The sequence below is a fragment of the Syzygium oleosum genome, unplaced genomic scaffold (genome assembly GCF_021117445.2).
Source record: "Syzygium oleosum isolate NSW1041296 unplaced genomic scaffold, Sole_v2.1 Sole_v2.09, whole genome shotgun sequence".
Taxonomy (NCBI): domain Eukaryota; kingdom Viridiplantae; phylum Streptophyta; class Magnoliopsida; order Myrtales; family Myrtaceae; genus Syzygium; species Syzygium oleosum.
Window position 1 is genome coordinate 1,046,738 of NW_026607493.1, and position 26,971 is coordinate 1,073,708.

At 39.2% G+C, this 26,971-nt stretch overlaps 3 protein-coding genes and 1 long non-coding RNA gene across 9 annotated transcripts; 2 read left to right on the forward strand and 2 right to left on the reverse strand.

Moving 5' to 3' along the window:
- The first annotated feature begins 1,663 nt into the window (after positions 1-1,663).
- LOC130138939 (probable glutathione S-transferase) lies at positions 1,664-3,319 on the forward strand. Its single transcript, XM_056314567.1, has 2 exons — positions 1,664-2,268; positions 2,796-3,319. The coding sequence occupies exons 1-2, from the start codon at positions 1,948-1,950 to the stop codon at positions 3,162-3,164; spliced, it is 690 nt and encodes a 229-aa protein (XP_056170542.1). The 5' UTR covers positions 1,664-1,947; the 3' UTR covers positions 3,165-3,319.
- Positions 3,320-4,582: 1,263 nt separating this feature from the next.
- LOC130138940 (uncharacterized) lies at positions 4,583-5,623 on the reverse strand. Its single transcript, XR_008817197.1, has 3 exons — positions 5,575-5,623; positions 5,389-5,460; positions 4,583-5,067 (listed from the first exon to the last, which is right to left on the reverse strand). It is a non-coding gene; the product is annotated as an uncharacterized LOC130138940 (long non-coding RNA).
- Positions 5,624-6,843: 1,220 nt separating this feature from the next.
- On the forward strand, positions 6,844-8,313 carry LOC115669255 (glutathione transferase GST 23-like). Its single transcript, XM_056314568.1, has 2 exons — positions 6,844-7,267; positions 7,798-8,313. Exons 1-2 carry the CDS (start codon positions 6,947-6,949, stop codon positions 8,164-8,166), a joined length of 690 nt encoding a protein of 229 aa, XP_056170543.1. The 5' UTR covers positions 6,844-6,946; the 3' UTR covers positions 8,167-8,313.
- A 1,379-nt stretch (positions 8,314-9,692) lies between these two features.
- Positions 9,693-18,209, reverse strand: LOC115665764 (uncharacterized). Of its 6 annotated transcripts, none has more exons than XM_056314562.1 (19): positions 18,019-18,209; positions 17,369-17,410; positions 17,141-17,212; positions 16,027-16,080; positions 15,832-15,933; positions 15,294-15,405; positions 15,107-15,152; positions 14,889-14,960; positions 14,550-14,612; positions 14,308-14,462; positions 14,100-14,164; positions 13,859-14,009; positions 11,635-11,740; positions 11,413-11,548; positions 11,180-11,244; positions 10,898-11,062; positions 10,556-10,628; positions 10,370-10,441; positions 9,693-10,065 (listed from the first exon to the last, which is right to left on the reverse strand). In XM_056314562.1, exons 1-18 carry the CDS (start codon positions 18,038-18,040, stop codon positions 10,386-10,388), a joined length of 1,557 nt encoding a protein of 518 aa, XP_056170537.1. In that variant the 5' UTR covers positions 18,041-18,209; the 3' UTR covers positions 9,693-10,065; positions 10,370-10,385. The 6 variants fall into 6 exon arrangements, with proteins under 6 accessions (XP_056170537.1, XP_056170536.1, XP_056170538.1 ...); XM_056314561.1 differs by having other exon boundaries at positions 17,141-17,215; XM_056314563.1 differs by lacking the exon at positions 17,141-17,212.
- Between the last annotated feature and the right edge of the window lie 8,762 nt (positions 18,210-26,971).

Genomic DNA, 26,971 nt, shown 5'->3' on the forward strand with positions numbered 1-26,971 from the left:
CATGGCCATCATCGTGTAAACGATGAGATGGCTTGCGATTCTTTGGCCCGGGCTTGAGAATAGTTTTCCCAACTTCTGATAAAAATAATTGAAATCGAAATCGAAGACAAAACGCAAGGATCTTCGATTGTGATATCACTGAGGCTTTATTTATTTCGCGGAAAACAATTTTCTGGGAGAAAATTGTCTCGAATTTCTGGAGTTTGGTGCACGGAAGATGGATTGGTCAAGAAAAATACTTTCAATTAATGGAAAAAGCACATTCAAAACATGTGAAAATGACTTTCTCTTCTCCAAAAAAAAAAAAAATGAAATCATTTTCTCTCTTTCCTTTCTCTCACCCGACCTAGCACGAGACCTGACATGTTCTCCTCCTCGTCTCATGCACTTCCTGAGAAAGCCCGCTCCTTCACCTTTCTCTTCTCCGCCTCCTCGCTCCTCATCTCTCTCCGCTCCCAGAATTCCTCCTACCCCCGCCTTTAGCCCTGCATTTGTAGTGTCAAGTGCGATCGATTGAGCGAGGCTGTGTGTATTTGTTCGATTCAGTCGATTCGCGCCTCTTGGTTAATCAACCAAAGCTACAATTGGTCGTTTCTCTCTTGGTAAGTCGATCTATGGATAATTTTTTTTTTCCAGGAATTGTTGTTTCAAATAATGTCATGTATTGTTTATATATGTGCCTAGGTTCTCATGCACCAGGCTCCCGTGCCTTAGTTATCGGCGCCGAAGCCTAGGTCGAAGTACTCGGTGCCTGTGCTCAAGTTCCTAATGGCTAGGTTTGAGAAATCTTGACTCCTACAACTAAGAGCCCGACAGATGGGCCCAAGTCCCCCAAGGCTGAGGCCCAATCCTTGATCTTTGACATATTTGGAAAAAAATTTGATGGTATGGCATGTCTACCATTTATATCACACGAGTAGTGCATGTTCCTTTGAAAGATAAAAATAAGTATTACTTACTAAACAACGCCAGATATTTTCTAGTTCAATCTCTCAGCCAAATATTAGAAAAATATTGTTATTTTCCTGACAAATGACTTCTCGGGAAATATTTTCAAAAATGTTACATTTTCTGCGAAACAAACGGAGTCTTATAGAAGAATTACCTACTGTAACTGAAATTATTCAATTTGCAGGACTAGCAATGAAAATCAAATATATATATATGAGAGCAAAAAACATGTATACACTTTCGTATTCATGAAATATCTATTGCAACAAATGGGGCTGGTGAGGGCCCATTGCCCCTCTAGGCGCTAGGTGCTCGATAGTACTTTTACGTATATAAAATCCATACGTCAAGGAAATATATCTGTTTTAGGGTTGAAAACGTGTTTCGAGCAAAAATTTGCCTATGAGATAAATTGCGTTGAAGCAAAGATATATCTGCATCGAATCCAATGGCGAAAAAAATACTTTTTTCTTTCGCACGAAAGAATATTCCATGCATCGGTATGTCATGATCATCAGTCTCCTAAATTTACACGACAACCTCATCTCATTTTCACTTGACTGTGCCTTACATTCTCTGCGGTCCCTTTCCCTTGCACTTGTCAACAACTGCAACTTCCAAGAAACTTCTCCGCGACCACAGATTAATCAAACTGGGCAGAGCAGATACTAAGCAATGAAGTCTAATTGTGTATATTAAACAATCAAATCCATTCTGCTTCTTGCCCGAAAAGTCACTAGTTTGTCTGTTTTTTCTGTCGTTGAATGAGAGATGCATATCGTTTCCTTCTTTTTATGACTGTATTCCCATTTTCTCCTTCTTGGCCTCGCCTTTCACCCGTTCCTCGTCAACGGCCGCCACTATTCTCTGCTCCAGGATTCAAACTTGGCCGCATTAGACGAAACGTTGCGGCAATTTTCAAGTACCCATCTCGTTTTTGTTTATATACGAGAGATCCCAACTCGATCACGCTGCTCAGAACAGGAAAACCCGATCATGGGTAAGCTGAAGATCATCTTCTCTCCGATGAGCTTGTTCTGCACAAGAGTCGAGTGGGCTCTAAAACTGAAGGGCCTCGAGTACGAGCTCATTGTTGAAGACTTGCGGAAGGGGAAGAGCGAATTGCTTCTGAAGTCGAACCCAGTGCACAAGAAGATCCCGGTGCTTTTGGACGATGGGGTCGCGATTGCAGAGTCGAAGGTGATTCTGGAGTACATTGACGAGAAGTGGAAGGGAGGTGATTATTATTCGCTGTTGCCTCAGGACCCTTATGAGAGAGCTCAAGCTCGTTTCTGGGCTCAGTTTGCTGATGACAAGGTGGCTCTTTTGACTTTTTCCCCAAGTTTCTGTTCTTTATTCAGTGTCTGTTGTTTCGTTCACGTTTTGATGAGTATGGCTTATGATAGAGCAATTGTTTTACTAGATGCTTTTTAGGGAAAGTTCAAAGTATACTTTGCATGTAATAGAGATGAAGCTCTTCGTAATCGGGATATTCTAATTTAGACAATGGAAAATGCAATCTAATGATTTTTTCTCCACGAAAAGGTTTTCTGATGAAATCATATTAGCCACTGAGAAAGTCCACTAAAGAGAACGAACCCTCGAGTTCAACAGATGGAGAAAAATCAACCATAGAGGCAGCTTTGCCAGGGGATTCCTGCCCATGCATTAAAAGAGTCGATGTTATTAAATCCTCGACAGTTGTGGATTTTATTGTCTTTATAGGTCATATTTTCTTCTGGCGCCGATACATATAATTCACATCTTTGAGAGATACAGGACTCTATGTCATGCATGTTTTTGACAAGCTTGCTTTTTTTCACCCTTCGTGTCACTGCGAACAGTGTGTCTTCGGCGCTGGGGAAGCCTGTCGTGCTGACGATGGGCTGGAAAAGGAGAAAGCAGTGGAGACTACAATAGAGTCTTTCGCGTATCTAGAGAAGCAGATCGAGGGGAAGAAGTTCTTCGGGGGAGAGAAGATAGGCTACTTGGATCTTGTGGCCGGTTGGATCCCGTTTGTCCTCGGCGTCTTGGAAGAAGCTGGAGGCATGAAGATATATGATGCTGAGAGGTTCCCATCCCTTCATGAATGGGCACAAAACTTCAGCGAAATCCCGCTGATTAAGGAATGTGTTCCACCTAGAGATATGCTGCTTCACAATATGACTGCGAGGCTGAGCAACTTGCGTTCCTTAGCAGCGAACAAACCATAAAATACACCCTTCATTTAGATTAGTGGAGTTAGACAATAAGCTGGGAAGGCGAGATGTTTTCCCTCGAAGTGTTGCTCGCGTATTTTTCCCCTGTTTTCCACTCTTATACTTGTAACCTTCTGATATGGCGCAATAATATGTTTTTTTTTCCTTAATCAGCTTTCTCTTGGGAGATTATTAGTGAATTCGATATCATCCCTGGGATAATCCTTTCTTATGTAAGTTTCTAGAGGTTGAATGGGTTAGTTAAAAGGTGTATAGATCTCTAGGCAACGACATCTAACTCTGGATCATTAGTTCATTAAGGAAGGAGCTTTACCTTGGTCGGGCAATCTTTGAGCAAGAATTTAGTTTGGTGGCTCTGGGAAAAAGGTACTTAAGTAGAAACACGCATTTTCACAGAATTGTGAGGATGCCCTGTAAAGTTAAATGCATACGATGTATGTGCAGTCTCTACGTGCCAATGTCTGACAACCCTTAGTAATGAGTCTTCTAAATAAACAAAACCAACATCTTCACTGCCTCCTCCTGCTTCTGCCAGTCTAACGTTGGAGTCACTGAGATTGGTAAGTTCTTTTTGCGCAGATGTATCCTCAACAAGAGTGCAGGTGTGATGTGAAGGTTGAATTGGTACTCAAATGAAAAAAAAAATTGAATTTCTTGTGTGGTGTCATAAAATTAGTTTTGACTTATAGACTGTCGATGTGTTGAAATAGAATATGTAGCTTCAAAGTTCAAAACAAGGTGCTTGTTAAACTTGCAGCATGTAAAGCACTTGAATCGAGGGTTTTGATCATGTTAAAGTGCACAAGTGAGATACTTAAATATTATGATTATAATATTATTTTAATTAACTATTTTGCTGCTCCAAGTATATGTAAAATCGAGAACAATAAAATAGAGATATAAAAATATCTACGGGAGAGGAGAGATGAGGCTGAATCTCTATGCAGGGCTTCCCCAAAACCTGTCGCTCCCCGTTCGCCCGCGAAAGAATCCAACCTTATATCGTATTAAGTACTCAGACCTAAGCTTCAATACAAGCTCAAGTTTATCGAGTACAACGTTCGAGTGGAACTCCGGCAATGTAAAGTGCTTACTCAACATACCCACACAATATCTTAGACGATGTTTGAAAAGGTTTTTCGTGATCACTGTCACTCGTGTCGCATTTGTTTTCCCTCGATATATGGTAGGCATGAGTCAAAGATCAAAAATTGTACTGATTATTGTGATAAATGTGAAACTCTTGCCTTATGTAATCTCAAGCAGCAGGAGCATCTTTCTACCATTTCATTAATTTGCATGCTTTCCACTATGAATCTTTAACCAAAAGTGAAATAAAGACAAAGATCCCCATAAACTTCTACAACCATGAAAAGAGTTATCACTCTCACAAAGTAAGAGATTTTAAGCAAAATTTCCGTAGTTATGATAAATCATTGTTAGCCAATGGTAGAACAACATGGTGATATTTCTTTCAGATTCTATGGGTGTGCATGTGCATGCAAATGTGCCCAGAGAGAGAGATTTTATTAACACCGTCTATCAACATTAGTGGATACGCAATTTACTGCAAAATTGTATAGGAAAATACTCCTAGAGGAGACAGAAGCACAAAATTCCACCCAAATGAAAAGAAAACCTATATTTGGTGAACTTTGACAGAACAATTTGATTTTGTTTAAGATATGGTATGGTATGAATCAGCCATATGGCTTAATACCCTTTAACACTCAGATGCATCAGTACTCTGGGAAAGACGCAATCTCTGTGCATCACTCAGGCAACAGATACCTCTCCATTTCTGATCAGCCCAACAAGATGCACTTGCAGGCAGTGCAACAGTGATACTCACTCTTGCAGTTGCCACTCAGATTGTTTACACAGGTCCCTCAGTTGCCTGAAGAAAAGCATGAGAGAATTCATTAATCTCAATCTATGAGATAATCTACGAAACATAGTGTCAACTAATTTTTATGTGTCTTCAATATTTCCCAGCAACGGTGAAGGTTCTGATCTTGGTATTAAAAGGTTCGTGCATCAAAGTAAAATCTTAGCAACCTCCAACCAAAAAGCAACTTCGAGGACAGAATAAAGACTTAAACCTTCATTTAACTTTCTAATTTAACAGCATAATAAATGAATGGAAAAGTAACACGATAGATGACTAAGCAAAATGGTCCGTCATGAAAGAGAAGGCAGTGGCAGGGAAAGTTCTTACCTATTCCCAAAAATGTTCAAGCTCTTGCTATTACAGGTAAATCGATGACGTTCCCGACTGCCACTGTCTTGCCTGCAGAAAAGAGGTTTACACCGTGAGCCTACACTCTTTTCTATTCCATAGGTCAATGTGCCATTACAGCTTCTGGAAAACCAGAAAACATATCAATAAACATCGATCCTTCACCTTCAGTACGAAGAGTGAACCTCCCAAGCTGTGCGAAATCAGAGAACTTTGATGCAACGCAACGTCTATGGATCAGTGTCGATGTCGCAAATGACGGGGTCCCGCAGAGGTATGTTCGTCTTTTCAACGAGCACGCGCCCGTTCCTGCAGGGTTTGGGCCATGGCCATCATCATGTAAACGATGAGATGACTTGCGATTCTTTGGCCCAGGCTGTGATAATTGGGCTTGAGAATAGTTTCCCAACTTTTGATAAATATAATTGAAATCGAAATCGAAGACAAAACGCAAGGATCTTCGATTGTGATATGACTTAGGCTTTGTTTTTTTTTGTGGAAAACAATTTTCGGGAAAAAATTGTCTCGAATTTCCGGAGTTTGGTGCACGGAAGACAGATTGGTCAAGAAAAATACTTTCAATTAATGGAAAAAGCACATTCAAAACAGCTGAAAATGACTTTCTCTTCTCAAAAAAAAAAAAAGGAAATCATTTTCTCTTTCCTTTCTCTCACCCGACCTAGCACGAGACCTGACATGTTCTCCTCCTTGTCTCATGCACTTCCTAAGAAAGCCCCGCTCCTTCACCTTTCTCTTCTCCGCCTCCTCGCTCCTCATCTCTCTCCGCCTCCAGAATTCCTCCTACCCCCGCCTTTAGCTCTGCATTTGTAGTGTCAAGTGCAATCGATTGAGCGAGGTTGTGTGTATTTGTTCGATTCAGTCGATCCGCGCCTCTTGGTTGATCTCCTGGTAAGTCGATCTATGGATAATTTTTTTTTCCAGGAATTGTTGTTTCAAATAATGTCATGTATTGTTTATATATGTGCCTAGGTTCTCATGCACCAGGCTCCCGTGCCTTAGTTATCGGCGCCGAAGCCTAGGTCTAAGTACCCGGTGCCTGTGCTCAAGTTCATAATGGCTAGGTTTGAGAAATCTCGACTCCTACAACTAAGAGCCCAACAGATGGGCCCAAGTCCCCCAAGGCTGAGGACAAACTGCAACTTCCAAGAAACTTCTCCGCGACCACAGATTAATCAAACTGGGCAGATACTAAGCAATGAAGTCTAATTGTGTATATTAACCAATCAAATCCATTCTGCTTCTTGCCCGAAAAGTCACAAGTTTGTCTGTTTTTTCTGTCGTTGAACGAGAGATGCATATCGTTTCCTTCTTTTTATGACTGTATTCCCATTCTCTCCTTCTTGGCCTCGCCTTTCACCCGGTCCTCGTCAACGGCCGCCACTATTCTCTGCCCCAGGATTCAAACTTGGCTGCATTTGACGAAGCATGGTGGCCATTTTCAAGAACCCATCTCGTATTTGTTTATATACGAGAGATCCCAACTCGACCACGCTGCTCAGAACAGGAAAACCCGATCATGGGTAAGCTGAAGATCATCGTCTCTAAGATGAGCTTGTTCTGCACAAGAGTCGAGTGGGCTCTAAAACTGAAGGGCCTCGAGTACGAGCTCATTGTTGAAGACTTGCGGAAGGGGAAGAGCGAATTGCTTCTGAAGTCGAACCCAGTGCACAAGAAGATCCCGGTGCTTTTGGACGATGGGGTCGCCATTGCAGAGTCGAAGGTGATTCTGGAGTACATCGATGAGAAGTGGAAGGGAGGTGATTATTATCCGCTGTTGCCTAAAGACCCTTATGAGAGAGCTCAAGCTCGTTTCTGGGCTGAGTTTGCTGATGACAAGGTGACTCTTTTGACTTTTTCCCCAAGTTTTTGTTCTTTATTCAGTGTCTGTTGTTTCGTTCACGTTTTGATGAGTATGAGTTATGATAGAGCAATTGTTTTACTAGATGCTTTTTAGGGAAAGTTCAAAGTATACTTTGCATGTAATATGGACGAAGCACTTTGTAATCGGGATATTCTAATTTAGACAATGGAAAATGCAATCTCATGATTTTTTTCTCCATGAAAAGGTTTTCTGATGAAATCATATTAGCAACTGAGAAAGTCCACTAAAGAGAACGAACCCTCGAGTTCAACAGATGGAGAAAAATCAACCATAGAGGCAGCTTTGCCAGGGGATTCCTGCCCATGTATTAAAAGAGTTGATGTTATTAAATCCTCTTAACAGTCGTGGATTTTATTGTCTTTATAGGTCATATTTTCTTCTGGCGCCGATATATATAATTCACATCTTTGAGAGATACAGGACTTTATGTCATGCATGTTTTTGACAAGCTTGCTTTTTTTCACCCTTCGTGTCACTGAGAACAGTGTGTCTTCGGCACTTGGGGAGCCTGTCGTGCTGAAGATGGGCTGGAAAAGGAGAAAGCAGTGGAGACTGCAATAGAGTCTTTCGCGTATCTAGAGAAGCAGATCGAGGGGAAGAAGTTCTTCGGGGGAGAGAAGATAGGCTACTTGGATCTTGTGGCCGGTTGGATCCCGTTTGTCCTCGGCGTCTTGGAAGAAGCTGGAGGCATGAAGATATATGATGCTGAGAGGTTCCCATCCCTTCATGAATGGGCACAAAACTTCAGCGAAATCCCGCTGATTAAGGAATGTGTTCCACCTAGAGATATGCTGCTTGACTATATGACTGCGAGCCTGAGCTACTTGCGTTCCTTAGCAGCGAACAAACCATAAAATACACCCTTCATTTAGATTAGTGGAGTTGGACAATAAGCTGGGAAGGCGAGATGTTTTCCCTCGAAGTGTTGCTCGCGTATTTTTCCCCTGTTTTCCACTCTTATACTCGTAACCTTCTGATATGGCGCAATAATATGTTTTTTTCCTTAATCAGCTTTCTCTTGGGAGATTATTAGTGAATTCGATATCATCCCTGGGATAATCCTTTCTTATGTAAGTTTCTAGAGGTTGAATGGGTTAGTTAAAAGGTGTATAGATCTCTAGGCAACGACATCTAACTCTGGGTCATTAGTTCATTTAAGGAAGGAGCTTTACCTTGGTCGGGCAATCTTTGAGCAAGAATTTAGTTTGGTGGCTCTGGAAAAAAGGTACTTAAGTAGAAACACACATTTTCACAGAATTGTGAGGACGCCCTGTAAAGTTAAATGCATACGATGTATGTGCAGTCTCTACGTGCCAATGTCTGACAACCCTTAGTAATGAGTCTTCTAAATAAACAAAACCAACATCTTCACTGCCTCCCCCTGCTTCTGCCAGTCTAACGTTGGAGTCACTGAGATTGGTAAGTTCTTTTTGTGCAGATGTATCCTCAACAAGAGTGCAGGTGTGATGTGAAGGTTGAATTGGTACTCAAATGAAAAAAAATTGAATTTCTTGTGTGGTGTCATAAAATTAGTTATGACTTACAGATTGTCGATGTGTTGAAATAGAATATGTAGCTTCAAAGTTCAAAACCAGATGCTTGTTAAACTTGCAGCATGTAAAGCACTTGAATCGTGGGTTTTGATCATGTTAAAGTGCAAAAGTGAGATACTTAAATATTAGGATTAGAATATTATTTTAATTAACTATTTTGCTGCTCCAAGTATATGTAAAATCGAGAACAATAAAATAGAGATATAAAAATATCTACGGGAGAGGAGAGATGAGGCTGAATCTCTATGAAGGCTTCCCCAAAACCTGTCGCTCCCCGTTCGCCCGCGAAAGAATCCAACCTTATATCGTATTAAGTACTCAGACCTAAGCTTCAATACAAGCTCAAGTTTATCGAGTACAACGTTCGAGTGGAACTCCGGCAATGTAAAGTGCTTACTCAACATACCCACACAATATCTTAGACGATGTTTGAAAAGGTTTTTCGTGATCACTGTCACTCGTGTCGCATTTGTTTTCCCTCGATATATGGTAGGCATAAGTCAAAGATCAAAAATTGTACTGATTATTGTGATAAATGTGAAACTCTTGCCTTATGTAATCTCAAGCAGCATGAGCATCTTTCTACCATTTCATTAATTTGCATGCATTCCTCTATGAATCTTTAACCAAAAGTGAAATAAAGACAGAGATCCCCATAAACTTCTACAACCATGAAAAGAGTTATCACTCTCACAAAGTAAGAGATTTTAAGCAAAATTTCCGTAGTTATGATAAATCATTGTTAGCCAATGGTAGAACAACATGGTGATATTTCTTTCAGATTCTATGGGTGTGCATGTGCATGCAAATGTGCCCAGAGAGAGAGATTTTATTAACACCGTCTATCAACATTAGTGGATACGCAATTTACTGCAAAATTGTATAGGAAAATACTCCTAGAGGAGACAGAAGCACAAAATTCCACCCAAATGAAACGAAAACCTATATTTGGTGAACTTGGACAGAACAATTTGATTTTGTTTAAGATATGGTATGGTATGAATCAGCTATATGGCTTAATACCCTTTAACACTCAGATGCATCAGTACTCTGGGAAAGACGCAATCTCTGTGCATCACTCAGGCAACAGATACCTCTCCATTTCTGATCAGCCCAACAAGATGCACTTGCAGGCAATGCAACAGTGATACTCACTCTTGCAGTTGCCACTCAGATTGTTTACACAGGTCCCTCAGTTGCCTGAAGAAAAGCATGAGAGAATTCATTAATCTCAATCTATGAGATAATCTACGAAACATAGTGTCAACTAATTTTTACAGCAACGGTGAAGGTTCTGATCTTGGTATTAAAAGATTCGTGCATCAAAGTAAAATCTTAGCAACCTCCAACCAAAAAGCAACTTCAAGGACAGAATAAAGACTTAAACCTTCATTTAACCTTTCTAATTTAACAGCATAATAAATGAATGGAAAAGTAACACAATAGATGACTAAGCAAAATGGTCCGTCATGAAAGAGAAGGCAGTGGCAGGGAAAGTTCTTACCTATTCCCAAAAATGTTCAAGCTCTTGCTATTACAGGTAAATCGATGACCTTCCCGACTGCCACTGTCTTGCCTGCAGAAAAGAGGTTTACACGGTGAGCCTACACTCTTTTCTATTCCATAGGTCAATGTGTCATTACAGCTTCTGGAAAACCAGAAAAGATATCAATAAACATCGATCCTTCACCTTCAGTACGAAGAGTGAACCTCCCAAGCTGTGCAAAATCAGAGAACTTCTCAATACATATCAAGTTGTCCACCTGGTGAAACATTTCCACATGAAGGTCACGTCAATAAACATAAAAGAGCTGACAAGACTACATCCAATAGACAAAAACTTAACTGAGACTGACAAAGCATTACTGTGCTGGGGGTTATTACCAACGATAAGTGCTAGTACAAGGGGGACTTCCAGCAATTGAAAAAGCATCATTTGACATCAAACAATTCAAAAGGATGATCACTGATAACCTCGAAACCTCAGTGTTCGTTCCACTGTCAGAAACCACTTAGGTCTGTGGAAACTAACCTGAATGCGACAAATGACCACAGCCCCATTCTTCACAAATAGAACATTCCTTTTTAATGGCTTTTTCGTCTTTGGATCAATTTGTTGTAGCAGCTCAATGATCTCGCATTCCTCAACAACCGCATGTATGTGTAGAACGGCCTTATAACCAGCTGTAAAGATTGCCTGAAGTATTTGTCTACTTGAGATATTATTCACATAATTAACTTATCAAAAAACTAAAAATGCTCAAAGTACAGCCAATACGAATATGGAAGAAGACTAATAATTTGTTCCGCGTACATTGTCTAGCAGCTCAAGAATCTGCAGCTGGGCAACAAACTCAGTGACTGCAGCAATTGGTTTCTCTGGGCAATGAAGAATACAACGAATGTCATTGGAGGTACCAGATCATGAAAACAACTCCTATAAAGCACCCTATCTTAGAAGAAGAACTACAAGTAGAAAATGGACAAACAACACTATAAATTCTCCTTTGAAAGATACAGAGGCACAGTGAAAAAAAAAATACATACCAACACTTGACAAGACAAATCCAGACAATATGTCCTTTTCTTCAATCCCATACAGTGTAACCCGGACATTTTCACCAGGTCCGGCACGTCTAACTTTATCATCATCTCGGTACACAGCAAGCACTTTCACATACGCCTGCAGAGCAATGATAGAATCCTCAAAGGAACCTGCAATAAACAAAAAACTGGGAAACTACGGCTAAACTTATGCAGATCATTTACCTTATTTGGCATGAGAACCAAATAATCACCTTCACGTATGCTGCCTGATTCTACTTTTCCCATAACAAGAGTTCCCATTTCCTTGAATTTGTCAATGATAGGCATCCTACAAGTTAGAGATTCATCATCGAATGCCTGAAGTACTTAACAAGTACAAGAAGAAGAAGAAGAAGTACAGTCTAGAACACACAACCAAATTAAGTCCCAATAGCACCCATAATTGGTAAGCACCACATTTCATGACGCTACAAACGAGACTAAATGCTTTATCCAAGCTAGATAGGCAATTGAAAGTCTTCCACCATATATGAAACAGCAATATCCATTGTAATGTAAAGGCAAAGCTCATCCTTTGATTCATTAGAAGAGAATAACTTATTGTGCAGAAGCAGACATATAAATGTTTACATGCATACATGCATGACAGCGTGTGCATATGCATGCTCGATTGTGTCAGTCAGTGCATTGCAAGCCTGAGCCCATGTGCCCCTGTGTTTTGTATGCAGTGCATGCATGCATGTGCTAGAGTAATCAAAAGCTTTAAGAATCAACCTGCATATTAGAACTTGTATCGCGCATCCCAGTATCAGAATTCATCGTCTTTCACTGTAGTTATTCTAATTACAACCATCAGACTGCTTTTTCACTTGAATATTCTTCAAAAAAGGATGATGAGAAAAGGCATGTGGTTTAACATGCTAGCATGCTATAAGAAGGTACCTTTATGATCAATGAGGTCCAAGCACATAAAATTGTAATCAAATCAGTGTCTGATTTAAGAGGATATTCTCAAGAACAAGCAGCCTATGTTGAAGTTAGCTAACATAGAATGAAAAAATATGGCAATGCCAAAAAAAGCATCATCATATGCTCTTTATATTAAAGAATAGTAACAAAAGTAATAAACCACGTGTTAACTAGTTGAGCTACTCGAGCTTGACCAGTTGACTGCCACTCAGTTTGACGCGTGTTTGCTCGATTGTGTTCATGTGCTCTTCGTATGAAAGAATAGTAACAAAAGTAATAAATCACATGTGTTATCTAGTCAACCTACTAGTGAGTTACTTGAGCTTGACCAGTTGACTGCCACTCAGTTCGACAAGTGTTGGCTTGATTGTGTTTTTCCAAATAAACGGAATTTTGAAAACTCAAAAGACAGTTCTTTTTGCTAATGCTAAAAATTGTCATGGAAGCTGCTACATCAGGATAATTAATTGTTTTTATGACAAAATGACTTCATTTCACAAAACATGCAAGTTAGAGAACTCGATTGCACAAATTGAAACTTTGAGGACCGGATTGCACAAATAACACAAGTAAAAGGAATAAATGTGGGATTAACCTTTAAATTTATGTGCTTCTGTAATACATATCATATTATCAGAAACAACTATTAGTAGCATAACTATATTTTTCTGTTTAGATTGGGTGTTAACTTTTTGAGCAGAGATGGTGGTTGCAAGGGATGACAGAGGTAACCCTTTAGGAGCATGGGTAACTAGTAATGGCTACTCCTCGCCACTTGAAGCAGAGACTGAGGCAGCTTACTGGGCTGGTCGTCTAGCACGAGATTGAGGACATAACAACGTAGTCTTTTGAAGGCAACTGCCAAGTTTTATAAAGTCAGTTGTGGACCTAAAAGGCCACTTGGACTGGAGTCATTGACGCGTATACTGGACCTGCGAAAATTTCTTTACTCACATGGGGGCTGGAAGTTCCTTTGGAGCCCCAGGAGTGCGAATAAAGTTGCACATTCACGGTCTAAGTGGCTTTTTTTAATCACTTAGGTTTCAATAGCCTTACTTTAAATTTTTCCCTGATGTAATAAAGGATTTGTTAGAATATGACACTTTATCTATAAGAGTTGGATCTTTACAAGATTTAGTAATGTGATGAACTTGCTTTGTTGGCTTGCCAAAAACAAAAAAAGGACTTGATTTTGACATCTAGCCCTACTGATGTTTGAGGCCATCATTTGGATAATCAAGCCTACTCAAGGCAAGGTTGAGCATGCATTTCACTTAATCGCACTCAATGAAAGCTCAAAAATCAAGGTCAATTAAGCATGCATCAAGCATAAAAGTCTTGACACTTTGAGACCTGACGTTGAGTGGTAAACTATGTGGACTCAACTCAACTTGATTGTGCCCCTACGATTGACTGAGCAGCAATAATCAAGAAGCTAAGAAAGTAATCAAGGAGATCATTTGATGTTAGGCAATACCTGAAAGGACCCTTAGGATCACGTGGAGGAACCTCAACAGCATCAAGAGCTTCAAAGAGGCACGGTCCATTCCACCACGAACATAAGCTTTTGTCAACTCCTGTTTTTATGTTTGAACCAACGAGACCAGATATCGGTAGAAATAGAACATCTGCAATGACAAAAAAAAAGTAAGGCAAGTTGGCGACAGATACAGCAAAAACCTAGGAATATTACTGCCCAAACTAGAAAGAAATGGTACCTTTCTTCACGTTATAGCCTGAAGACTTTAGAAAAGGCATCATCTTTGATTCAATTTCATCATACCTGAAAAACATAGACACCAGCAAGAGCAAACCACAACGATATAAGAAAGATATGTGTGCTCATGGAGAAGGCAGCAGGTGTTTGGAGGGGAGACAGGGATAGAGAAGAGAGAGAGAGAGAGAGAGAGAGAGAGAGAGAGAGACCTTTCTTTAGACCAATTTACAGTGTGATCATCCATTTTATTTACAACAACGAGCAGCTTAGAGACACCCAAGGTTTTAGCTAGCTGGACATGTTCACGGGTTTGTCCACCTTTCTCGTATCCGGTCTCAAATTCCCCCTTTCTAGCAGATATTACCTGGGAGAGTTGGGTTTGGAACAAGGAGCTATAGTGTGAAAACTTAAAAGAAACCAGAGAAAGAAACACATTGTTCCCGTTCCTTACCAGTACGCCTATATCTGCTTGGAATGCCCCACTTATCATATTAGGGACATAACTTTTGTGACCCTGGAGAATCCCCCCAACAATAGAGAGAGAGAGAGAGGAGCATGTCATTAATACTCAAGAATTTTGGTTAGAAACTATTATCTTAACAAGAAAAACAGAAAAATCAAATAGCACAGAATTCACACAAAGGTAATAATGGAACAAGAGACACAAGTTGATCCTATAAGATTAGAACACGTAGCAGTTCAGGATAAACCTGCTGTGGTGCTCTGAGGATGCATAATTAACCAAGCCCAAGTAGTTTAAGGAACCAAAGGGTAAAAATAAATAGCTCACCGGTGCATCTAATATGGTGAAACGAGTTGTTTCAGTCTCAAATTGTGCTCTCCCAACCTCAACTGTTTTACCCTGCGTCAATTTAAAATGATTTTAATTTGTTAAATTACAATTTACTGTCAAGGAACCTGCTCCAGTATCTGGGGCACCACGCGTACATGCTTCAGGGAAAGGAATCAAACAGAATTTCGAAAGGAATTACAAGAGCTGCCTAGTACCTTAACCCTCTCTTCTTCATTAGTGTCCATAATGTAAGCCATGTACCTATCATAAAGATGATCAAAAGAGTAATAAATGAAGCAATCTACAGCGATCTCTGTGCTTGTTAATACATATTAAAACCTGCATATGATGGCAGTGTAACCAACAAATTATCAGGGCAAAAAACCAAAGGAAAAGCCTGACCAGCTTTCTCTACTCCTGTCCTTCGCTTCTTTCTCGTACTTTTGGATGGTACGATCATCAACCTGTCCACTAAGAAAGAGAATCTGGCCACCTGTCGTTGATTTTCCAGCATCTGTAACCCAGAATCAATAGCTAACTAGATCAAACAGGGTTAAACAAATGGGTTGCAACTTGCAAGTTGCAAACACTGAATAGCACAAAGCATCTAACAGAAATCATGTGAAAATCTTAAACCCTTTCAACTGTTTGTATGATATTCAGTCTTTCTGATCGAACTATAATAAGAAAATATTAACGCATTGTGATTCTCTTCCAAAGGACAAAAGAGAACCAAGATATAGGCAATCAATTGCTTGCAGAAAAATAGCAACCTTAACTCTTCATGCATCAGAGATTAAGCTAAAGACTCACAAATCACAAGCAAATAAGGGAATAAGTAATGGCACTTTCAACTGCTGGGATCCAACAGTTGACAGAGGCATAAATTTGACTCAGACATCCATACTGATGAACCAAATGGAAAAGCAGTGCAACTTACCAACATGACCGATGAAAACAACATTCAAATGCCGCTTCATATCTTCTTCCATTTCATCCTGCACATCAACATGCTCAACAGCAGATGCTTCATCATCATTCCCTACAAATCCCAAATTCCAAATATGATTTAAGAGAAGTTACGCACGTAGCAACCATAACTGACTTTAGGTTCAAAAAGGAAACAAAATAGCACCTCTTGGGTCAGCCTGGATCTGTTGGGAGGTTTTTAGGATCTCATCTTGGGCACCTGCAAAAACCGACAGGTAAATTCCTTTAGCGAAGTTCACTAGTTGCCAAATTTTAAATATGTCAAAAGTATTAATAAACAGCTCATAAGCAAATGTATCAGAGATCTTCAATCAACAAATTAAGGGAAGCTCTCTAAGAAACAAGATTCTTATATTCATGAGCAAAGAAAGTAAAGGATCAGAGAACAACTAGAGGAGGGTATTGTGACTAACGACAGGCTGAATGACAGATTCACTCAAGAGAGAACCTTTCTGGGTGTGCTACAATATAGATTAATATGATTCACTCTTCCAGTTTCATCAAGGCAGGTGAGCTAGCAATTGATCAAGCTATATGAACGACCAAAGTAATTGACAGCGCAAAGTTGTTTTGCAACGAAGTATCTGACTCCAAAGCCCAAGCAAAAGTTGTGTGGCCTTTGGAAATGATGAGCCCCATGAAAGTCTCAAGACAATCATGCCGTCCACTGCCTGGATAGAACTGAGCACTTTTCCAAGCAGTACAGTTGCCTGAGCTCATGTGAATGTCAAAAGTAGGAATACGATATTGAGATGTAACAGGAATCTCATGAAAGCGACTAGTAGGTGGTCTTGAAAGAATCAAATCCTCCACAGTTCATGCGATTCCAAGGTTTCTTACATACCATCAACCGTCCACAAGAGAACCTAAATTTTAATGTTTTCATGGCAATACAAGAAGAAGAAGGAAGAAAACAAGTAAAACTTCTTCAGATACACCTGAGCTATGTAAATGGACTACCCTTAAAAAAACTCAATGCAAAGAGTCTGTCAGTTAGCCAATCTTCAAAATTGCTCCCCATCACTTCACTTCCTAACTTAACTTCTCAATCAATTTATCACTTATTAATAAAGAAATATTGAATGATTGATTGCAAGCTCTCAGATTCGAACAAGCAACCAGAAAAAAGCGAAAACTATCAAAGAAAAGGAGAAAGCTAAATCCTGCAAGACTCTCTCGCCAAAATTCATACCTACACATACAATAACCATTGATTGTCATTGCCATCATATTAAGACCAATTCAATTTTATCACCAACCTTCCTCTTTTTCATCAACCATCTCCATTTCTTCAAGCTTTGGATCTTCGGGATGACCAACCCCATTATACTCTTCTGCCAAGAATGGACACATCCAAAGAGAAAAACCAAAATAGTTCAACCAAGACATTTAGAGCACAAAGCATTCTGAAATTCATATTCTGGAGGAAAAAAAGAAGTGGTAAAACACTATTAAGAATCGATGATTACAAGCCTTCCTATTGCTACCTGCTGAGTGAAGTTGCAACCCACGAATGTCTTCCTCGATATCTAGCATTTAGCAAAACATGTCAAACAAGTCATTTCCAGTCACAGACATGAAAACCTCTAATAACTTCTCAATGACGAATTTAGACACATTTCAAAAACCACATTTCCGCCACCGACAACTGTATTTAATCAATTTAATCTTGCATGTTTCACCGCATACGTTCATCGCATCTCCTTTCTTCATGGATTTCAATAAGAAGCAACTGAGTCGAAGTGATGTCTAATTACTTGAGAAAAATATCAACAGTTTCATTAAAAAGAAAAAACCAAAAGAACAATGAAATCAGAAAAGCCTCATTGGTTCGTTTTCTCGCCGGAAAGGGTAGTATTTGACTATATCCAGTCCAACAGGAACGACCCAGAATTTGAGCTACGATCACCATATTAACAACCAAGAAGTAAAGTTCGGTCCTTCATCCGAAAATTCCAACTCGAAAATTCAACAAACTCAATCAGAAGAGCTCAGAGACTGGAATTTTTACACGCTCCAGCTCGTTCAGGACGTGCTTTCGAATCAGAACTCGCGTGACCATCAACCCGGCATCTTCAACAAAAAATAAGCAGGCGGACGTGTAAACATTGGCGGCAAATTCAAGAACAGGGCTTACCCATCATTGAACACGAGTCCATGATCAGGTTCTGGGGTGTTTTTTCTGGAGAATCTAGCGAAGCAGGAGCGAGAAGATGGAAATGAAGATGAAGATGCGACGCTCTCTGTTGCGTGGTTCGTTTCGAGTAAAGAAGGACGGAGAAGTAACGCAACGGACGATGCTTATGCCGTTGTGTGTCTGGTTTCTGTTTCTCTTGTCGCTTTTACAAGACCAGTGATGTTTGTTGGTATTATTCTCTCTTTCTTTCTTTTTCTTGTTTTTATTTTTTATTTTGCGATGCTTTAAATTTAAACTTATAATGAAAATTAATTATTTTTCCGAAAAATGATTTCTAGAAAAATATTTTCCTTTATCGTGAATTTAAATTAATAATGGATTTACTTTGGGCGAAAGAGAAATTGAAAAAGGGGATTTATTTATCTGTTTAGTTGATAAAATAAATCCAATAGCAACTTTAAGTCTTCACCTTCAAACTTTCATGAAAAAATCGCAGCCCTCGCCGGCTTCCTCCGCCATGGCCGGCGGAGGGAAGAGAGAAGAAAAGAAAAAAAAAGGAAAAAAAATAGAAAAAAGAAAAAAAATAGAAAAAGGAAAATGACAAAAATACCCATAGGCCAAAGTATTATGAGGTAAATGTGTCACAAGTGGTATAGTCTGGGGTTTTTCGTGTCACAAAAAAAAAGTTCAGGGTAAATTTATCACAAATGACATAATTTTGAGTTTTTGATGGTATTTTCCCTAAATATGATAATGTACTTTATTGATTTAAATTTTTTCACTATTTTTTGAGTACGCAATGGGTGTGCTCTTTTTTTTTTGAAAAAAAGATTATTCATGTCATAAAAGTATTAAAAAAAGTACTCCATCGTTAGTGGATAAGGTCATTATAATTCGCAATTATGTCAACATAATTAAGTGGCCTTTTTTTTTTCTTTGATAGCTACTAAAAGGTTAAACATGTACGCAAAAAGGAAAAAATATGTTTAAAGTTGTGTAGGAAAAACGATATTCTTTAAAGGGCGGCCTCTTATCATACCTCTATTGTTTGAATATTATGACATCAGCTACGTGCAAAGTTGATAAATAGTTACACGTGGGCAATGTTCATGCTCGGAACTCGTCGATCAGAGATATGGTTAAAAAAAAAATTAAATGAGGCTCTTTTATAAAAACAATTTGTTGGGAACTAAATTTAAATGGAAATATTAGCACGCGAGAGATCCAAAATTCAAAATACACTCACGCAAGATTTAATGTGATCACCGGTATTATAATACGTCAACTTACAATTGTTTATACTTGCCAAAAAGAAACACACAAACATGACGAGAGTGAAAAAGAAAAAAAGAAAAATTACTATCGAAAAAGCAAAAAAATTTGGAATATCAATAATCCTAGCATTTGAAATTAACTTGGTATAATTTCGACCAAAAAAAAAAGAACTTGACTTGGTATAATGAAAAATAATCAAATACTGAAAATTAGATGGAAATTTTTTAATACCTTAAAATGCCCAAGTGGAGTTGCAGGACCTTGTCCTATGCTGTGAAATTGGAGTAACATTTCGAAACCGGCGTGCTTGCCACTATGTGCATATTGACCTCGATCCCTTTTGGTTCGTGCTATGTCTGTTATTTCATGATGTGCTTATTTCACGAAAAATTTAAAATTTTAAAAATATTTTCTAAAAAATAATTGGTCATAACGCTCACAAAAATGAATGAATGAAAAATATATTAATTATCCATGAAGATACTTTGGTATAAATTGATGTTAATAATGAAAATAGTTTTCATTGACTAATTCTTCTAAACGATATGACAAATTATTTTTCGAAAAATATTCCAAATTATAAGTTTTCCGTACAATAAACGCATAGGAAAATACTACCAAAAACCTCAAACTATGTCACTTGTGATAAATTTATCCTGAGCTTTTTTTGTGACACGAAGAACCCCAAACTATGTCACTTGTGATAAATCTACCTTAAACTTTTTTTTGTGACACAAAAAACTCCAAATTATGCCACTTATTACACATTTACCCCACAATACTTTGGTCAATGAGCATTTTCGTCTTTTTCCTTTTCCTGTTTTTTTTTTTCCATTCTTCTCTCTTCTCTCCGCCGGCCATGGCGGAGGGAAGCCAGCAAGGGCGATCCTCGCCGGCGTGGGGTTGGGCGAGGGCTGCCCTCGCCGAATCTAGAGAGGGCGACCCTCGCCGGCGTCGGGCGAGAGTCGCCCTCGCCCGACACCAGATTTGGCGAGGGTGACTCTCACCCAACGCCGGCAAGGGTCGCCCTTGCCTAGGCGGGCGAGGGCAGCCCTCGCCCAACCCCAGCGCCGGCGAGGGCCGCCCTCACCGGCTTCCCTCCACCATGGCCGACGGAGGGAAGAGAGAAGAAAAGAAAAAAAAAAAAAAAAAACAGAAAAAGGAAAAAGACGAAAATGTCCATGGATCAAAGTATTGTGAGATAAGTATGTCATAAGTGGTATAGTTTGGGATTTTTCCTGTCACAAAAAAAAGTTTATGGTAACTTTGTCACAAGTGCCATAGTTTGGAGTTTTTCGTGTTACAAAAAAAATTCAAAGTAAATTTGTCACAAGCGGCATAGTTTGAGATTTTTTATGGTATTTTCCCTAAATGCACCATAATTCTTTTTCTTTTGTCGGCGACTTCGTGATTCTACTTATACTCAAGCGAAACCATATGAAACATACAAATATCTCTAAATGGGCGATGGCATAGCAAGCCTTCAATTTGACCAATTAACATGCACAAAATGTCATTTATCAAAATATCTTTGGTTTCGGTTCGATTTTTGACACCCCTTCTCCCTATGGGCTATCGAAATGTTGCCATGGTAGCATCGAAGGGCCAACATGAAGATATTTTATCTTGGTATTTCTCGAAGACCAAAAGCTCGCGATGAATCAAGAAATCGTTCCAAGCACGACTCGTGTCTAATCATCGGATGCAATTTCAAAAAGTTGGGGTGATAATATATCACTTTTAATGCACGCATCGAGTCAAACCTCATGCATGTCAACGAGGCATTGGACCATGTTACAAGAGATGGCACCGAGTTCACAATTCCAACACCAACACGACTCAATGCTGTGAAATTTTGTGAGATCACTGTCAATTATTCTAAAAGTTTAAGCTATTAAATAAAAGAGGGATTAATATTTAATTTCTTACAAATGCGTCCGCTATTTTTACATCGCGACAATAAAGGGTTTGTCATTTTCGTGAATCTTCGTTTCGATGTCGATTGAGCTTTGGGCAGCTGGGATGATTTGGAAAGGTTTTTGTGTTACTGATTCGATACGTAGTACTTAGGACACGACGTGAATAATTTTGCATGGAGAGGGCATTGAATCAAGATTCTTACCCTATTAGCTTAATGACTTGTTTTGTTTTCATCATTTTAATCCCGTTTTCAAAAAATGAGTCAACGGAATGTTTTTTTTTAGTTAACGGAAAATATTTTCCTACCAAAGCTTAAATTCGGGATAATGATTTCCTCTTTAAATGAATCGAAAAACGCGTTTACACCCGAAACTCTATACTTGGGCACAAAAAATCCCAACGTTGGTTCCCGAGTCGCAACATCCAGGATCAGGTCTCCGGCGCCCAGGTCCGGTCTTGGGGCCTGGGTCCCCGGCACCCACTCCCAGGTCCATCGAGGTCGGGCCCGAACCCCCGGTGCCCGTACCTCATGCTCCGGCACCCGAGCCCTAGTCCATAAAGGCCGTGCTTGGGTCCCCAACACTCGACCTCTGGTCCCGACCCTCGGGCTCGGATCCACAGAGGCCGTACACGGATCCTCGGCGCTCGAGCTCGAGTCCTTACCAAATAGCAAAAAATACTTTTTGAGTTTTTTTTCGTATTTTAATCAAATGACCCTGATAAATGTTTTTAAAAAATAGTCATTCATTTTTCGCGAAATAAATTGACCCTAAATTTATTAATCGTGGGCGCCGCGGGCCTGAATAAGGACTTCCTGGTCTACTACGTCTGGCTTAGCTGCGCCTATTGATGGAGTCTGATGGTAAAGGCGCCAATCGCGGCCATGGCGCACACCGTTTGATTGGGCCGGGCCAAAGCCCATGAGAACACCCTATCGGGCCCGGTTGGCCACATCAACCCGGCCCGCCTTCCGCTGAACCGCCAGCTGGACCGGACAAAAGGGTGCAATCCGCTAACGTGCGCGTCGGGCGTGCGTCACGCGCGCCCCGACAAAGGAGAGAGAGAATGAGTGGAGCGGTCACGTCACAATTAATGTCGCTTTCGGCCCTCTCTCTCTCTGCCCCGCTTTCCCGCCATTTCCAACCGCCACGTGTCGGTCGTCGCTTTCCCGTCGGGACATCACGTGACGTGAGTTAGAAAATCGAGTCATCCGTAAAATCCCCCGTGACTCGTTTTGCCTTTCTTTTTTTATTTTTGGTTTTTTGCCCGCTGATCTTGGTTTGGTTTGTGGATCGACTCAATTCAATTCTATCGGATACCATTTTTGAAACTCGACTTGACCTTCCTTGATTTTTTTAATAGGGTTAATATCAAGAAAAAATTTCAAATTAATACATCTGTGACAATTTTACTTCAAATTAATTTTTTTATAATAAAAAACCCCAAACTGGTATCTCTGTGACAAATTTACCCTAAATTAATTTTTTGATCATTAAAAACTGCAAACTGGTACATTTGTGATAAATTTACCCTCTGTTAATTTCCGTTAAATAAGATTTAATACCATAAAAAATAAAAAATGGTATACCCGTGACAAACGGAAGATAAAGCATAAAACTAGTACATCAGTCAACTGCCGCGTATAATTTAACAAAGTAATTTAACAGTAAAATTTAGCGAAAACAAACTGAGGGTAAATTTGTCACGGATGTATCGATTTTGGGTTTTTTCATGGCATTAACCCTTTTCTGAAATACAAATGTAAAAGCAGTTTATATCCTCTAAATTTATCGCCGATTATTCATATTAGTCTTGATCGGATCGGAAAAATAATCTTGATTCATGCATAAAGTTTGGCTCGAAATATCATAGATTGACGCGCCAAAAAAAATTTTGATTAGCTAACCCATAAGTTCAAATACAAGTGAATGCGGGATGGTAAAAACCATTAATTCGAGGCAAGACATTGTTTGGATTTCCTTGAAATAGTAAATCATACTCTCTTTTTTTCCAAACTGCCATAGAAAAACATGTTTTCAATTTTAAAAATTAATGAAAATTATGCAGGGATCTGCATATTTTGATTTGTGTATTTCAAAAAGGTTGAATTTTACACATTAATAAAAGCTGAATTGCATGAGCCACAAAATTTTATTTCATATGTATAAGTATATATGTGTGCGTATGTATAGTTTACCAATCAATGAATTATTAAAAACAAAAAGAGACTGGACTATCCTCATTAGCAACTTTGTAGTTTACTTTTGGTTTCGATCTACGAGGCAACTAACTTTTAATTTCTCAAAGTGAAAGATAGTTATTGGAAAGTAAACACAGTCCCTTGACGAATCTTGTGTATTTTAAATCCCATAGCACTTAATTTCTGTCCAATCTTTCAAATCTTCAATGTCGTGAAGTGCACGTTTCGGTTCCTTGTCAAGTTCATGTTCACTCATCGCAAACATTAAAACATCGATGATCAGCTTGCATTGATTCAATGTCGTATTTAGTGCAAAACAATGAGATTAAGCTTGGTACACTGCATCCCCGAGATCATGTGATACTAAAATTGAAATTGAATGTGATGCATCTTATAATTTTTCAATTTATTTAGGTATATCTATGTGTTCATTGTGTGCGTGTAACTGTATTATCTAATGATTTTACTTGATGTATTTATACACTATATATTTATACAATGATGTATTTTCTTATCGCGATGTTTTTCAATTGTATTCTTAATTTTATGGCATACTTAAGGACCTCATAATTAAAAACACATTTGAAACACGGCTTACTTGAATTACGTGGGCCCTTTATTAAAATCCATGAAATTTAATAGCTAAGATGTAGCAACGCATGAAACCCAATGCACCTAATTGTTTTCCAATTTATTTATTTTCTATAGCTTTTTTTTTCCAAAACAATAATTTTCAAATTTTTTTTCTTTAGCATTTGGCATTCGTAGGAGAGAAATTCTTAATGCCCCTTGAAAAGGGGCGTGCCAGTTGAAGTCAGTCATCGATGAATCAAGCATGATCATCGGGTAGACGGGGATTGGATGCGACCTTGGAGTTTCTTGTCCAACTTTAGAGGCTAATCAACTAGGTAACAAGAGAATGGGGTCGATTGGCAATGGAAGGTATTGGAAGGCCAATACAAATTATAAAGATACGACAACTGATTGATTCGTAAAATGAGTAAGTTATTCTTCCAAATATAAAGTGAACATTTTGGGTTTTTATTAGGCATCGATGTCTATGTAACTAACATGTTTCATATTCATTATTGCTCAAGTTACATGTATACTTAAGTATGTCTAACCGAACTAATTCATATGTCATGATTTTGAAAAGAATTCTATATTAATAGCGGATGTAATAATAATAATAATGTATTTCTTTTCGTGAGAATGTGTTTTTCTGAAGGCGATGACCACGAAGATATAAAATTATTATACACTTGCATTTGTTTTTGTTTGTTTTGTTCGAAATAAACTCCATCTTGAGACCTAAAGATCCATAATAATAGATGGAACCGAGAAAAGAAAACAGTCTTTTCCAACGCATTCGTTCCTGCGGACCAAACTATCCACCAACAACCCCATCCTCTCTCCTGCTGAACTTCCCACTGCAGAATCATTCACGAGCGACTTATGAGAATCGATGTGTTTACCACATACATCCATTAAGTTTACTGTAGATTTCTGTACAAAGGCACGTGAACGCGTGATTATTGCATAACAGAGAGAATCTTTGGGAAGCCAGGTTCCCCCAAAAGACTTCTTCCCCAGCTAAGCCACTGTTTTGACCGGCCCGCCGCTCGTTTTCTGTGATTTTCTTTCACCAAAGCCACTTTAATTGGTCTCCCATCGCTCTCTACTTTTTCTACCATAGCTCCTCTCTCGCTAGCCTCCTTATCATCTCCTGAGCGGTACATTTTGGTCATTTTTAGCTTTCCGAGAGAGAGAGAGAGAGAGAGAGAGAGAGGTGTGAGCCCTTCTTAGCTGTTAGATAGGTTTCCCATGACTTGTAGTTGGTGTTTTTCTCTTGAGCCCTCTTTTGTTTTTTCCCTTGTTTTGTTTGTTCCCCTGTTACGAAATCCTCGTTGATTCCTCTTTTCTTCTTCTTTTTAAGCGTTCTGAGTTCTTCAGGCTGGTCTTCATCTTGGGTCTCGCCAGTTACCCTTCATTTCTTCCACTTCCTGCTCTCTCTCTCTCTCGCTAGGGTTTGAAGATCTGTGAGGGTTACATGTGGTCATATTGAAGTGATTCTTGATTTCCCTGGTTTTGAGTGATTTCTAGGGTTTGCATGTGAAGAGAGGGGAGATTAATATAGAGGAGTCTGGAGCTCCTTTAAGTCCAATAGAGGTTCTTGGCCGGGTGGGTTGAGCTGCTGGTCTATGGATCCCACACTCCTATCCCATTAAATCCAGTCATTCTGGAATTAATGTCCAAAAAAGAAGGAAAAAGAGAAATGAAGAAGACACAGAGAAGAAATTTTTGGGATAGGCTTGTGGCTTGCATATGCCAGGAGCTTCACTTGCCCCTTTTGGTCTGATCCTGTTTTGGATTGAAGGGAGCTCTACCCTTTTTTTTTGTAATCTCCTTCATGAGATGATGTTGGTGACTTCTTGGCTTGATGGTCCTTTTTTTCAGGGTGTTACTATTATTATTTTTTGCAGTAGATTTTCGTGACGTTTATGAGATCTGGCCTTCTCTTTGAACAGAAGAGATCTAGTTTTGAAATCTTTTTGGTTGCCCTATTCTGTACTTGTAGTTTTCAAATGTCTATTTCTGTTTTTGCTTGCCTTTTCTGGATCTGGTTGAGTCAAAAGCATTTATGGGAGCTTTCAAGATTGCTTCATGTGAAGTGTGTCCTGAATGATGACTGTGTAGGCTGCTCCTTCCTAGATACTCTCGCATGATGCGTGTGTAACTGTAACTGTTCTTGTGTCCTGACCAATGGGGATTCTTTTAAACGTTTGTCTAGATCCTGTTTCAGGATCATCAGATCTACTGAATTTATCTCTCTCTCTCTCTCTCTCTTTCTGGGTTAGGTTAACCTTACTCTGTAGTTTCGAACGTAAAAGACTTGCTCTATTTGGTCTATAAGAAATATCGAAAGTTTTGGTCTCTGTAGCACGTTGTTCTCACTTTGGAAGACAATGGGATCATGATTATCGATTGGCTGCCGTTTTTGCCCATCTCTTGTTGTAGCCGTTCTCTCTCTTGTGGACCTGCTTCCCGGATGTAATTTATTTATTTTCTTACATTTTGCTTTTGTTTCTTGCTGGGAAATTGCTCAGTTCTTTTTTTTAAGGGGGGGTGTTTTTGGACCGAATGTGTTTATTGTACTCTCGGTTTTTCTTGACCAAAATTCGAAGAATACTGTACATTTGCGTTGAATAGGAATTTCTAGTCACTCTAGAAATTGATACTAGCAGATGCTTTTCAGCAACTATTTCAAGTATTACCATCTTTGGGGTTAAGCTGGTCTCTCTGCTCCTCGGTAATTCGATAACAGTGATGCAGGTTCAGTCTTGACCGAAGAGAAAAACATGTCATGGCTTGCAGATATCGCATGCTCTAATCATTCTTCTTTTACCTTTTCTTCTCTTGTGGTCAAGGTTTCGACTTTTAGTCTTTTATGTGCTTCAATCAGGAATGGATGATCGTGAAGATGCAGAAACTGGAGTAGCAGGATTTTGATGCATTTTAATGAAGACAAGTATCTTTTTCAAGGTCATGCGATTTTTT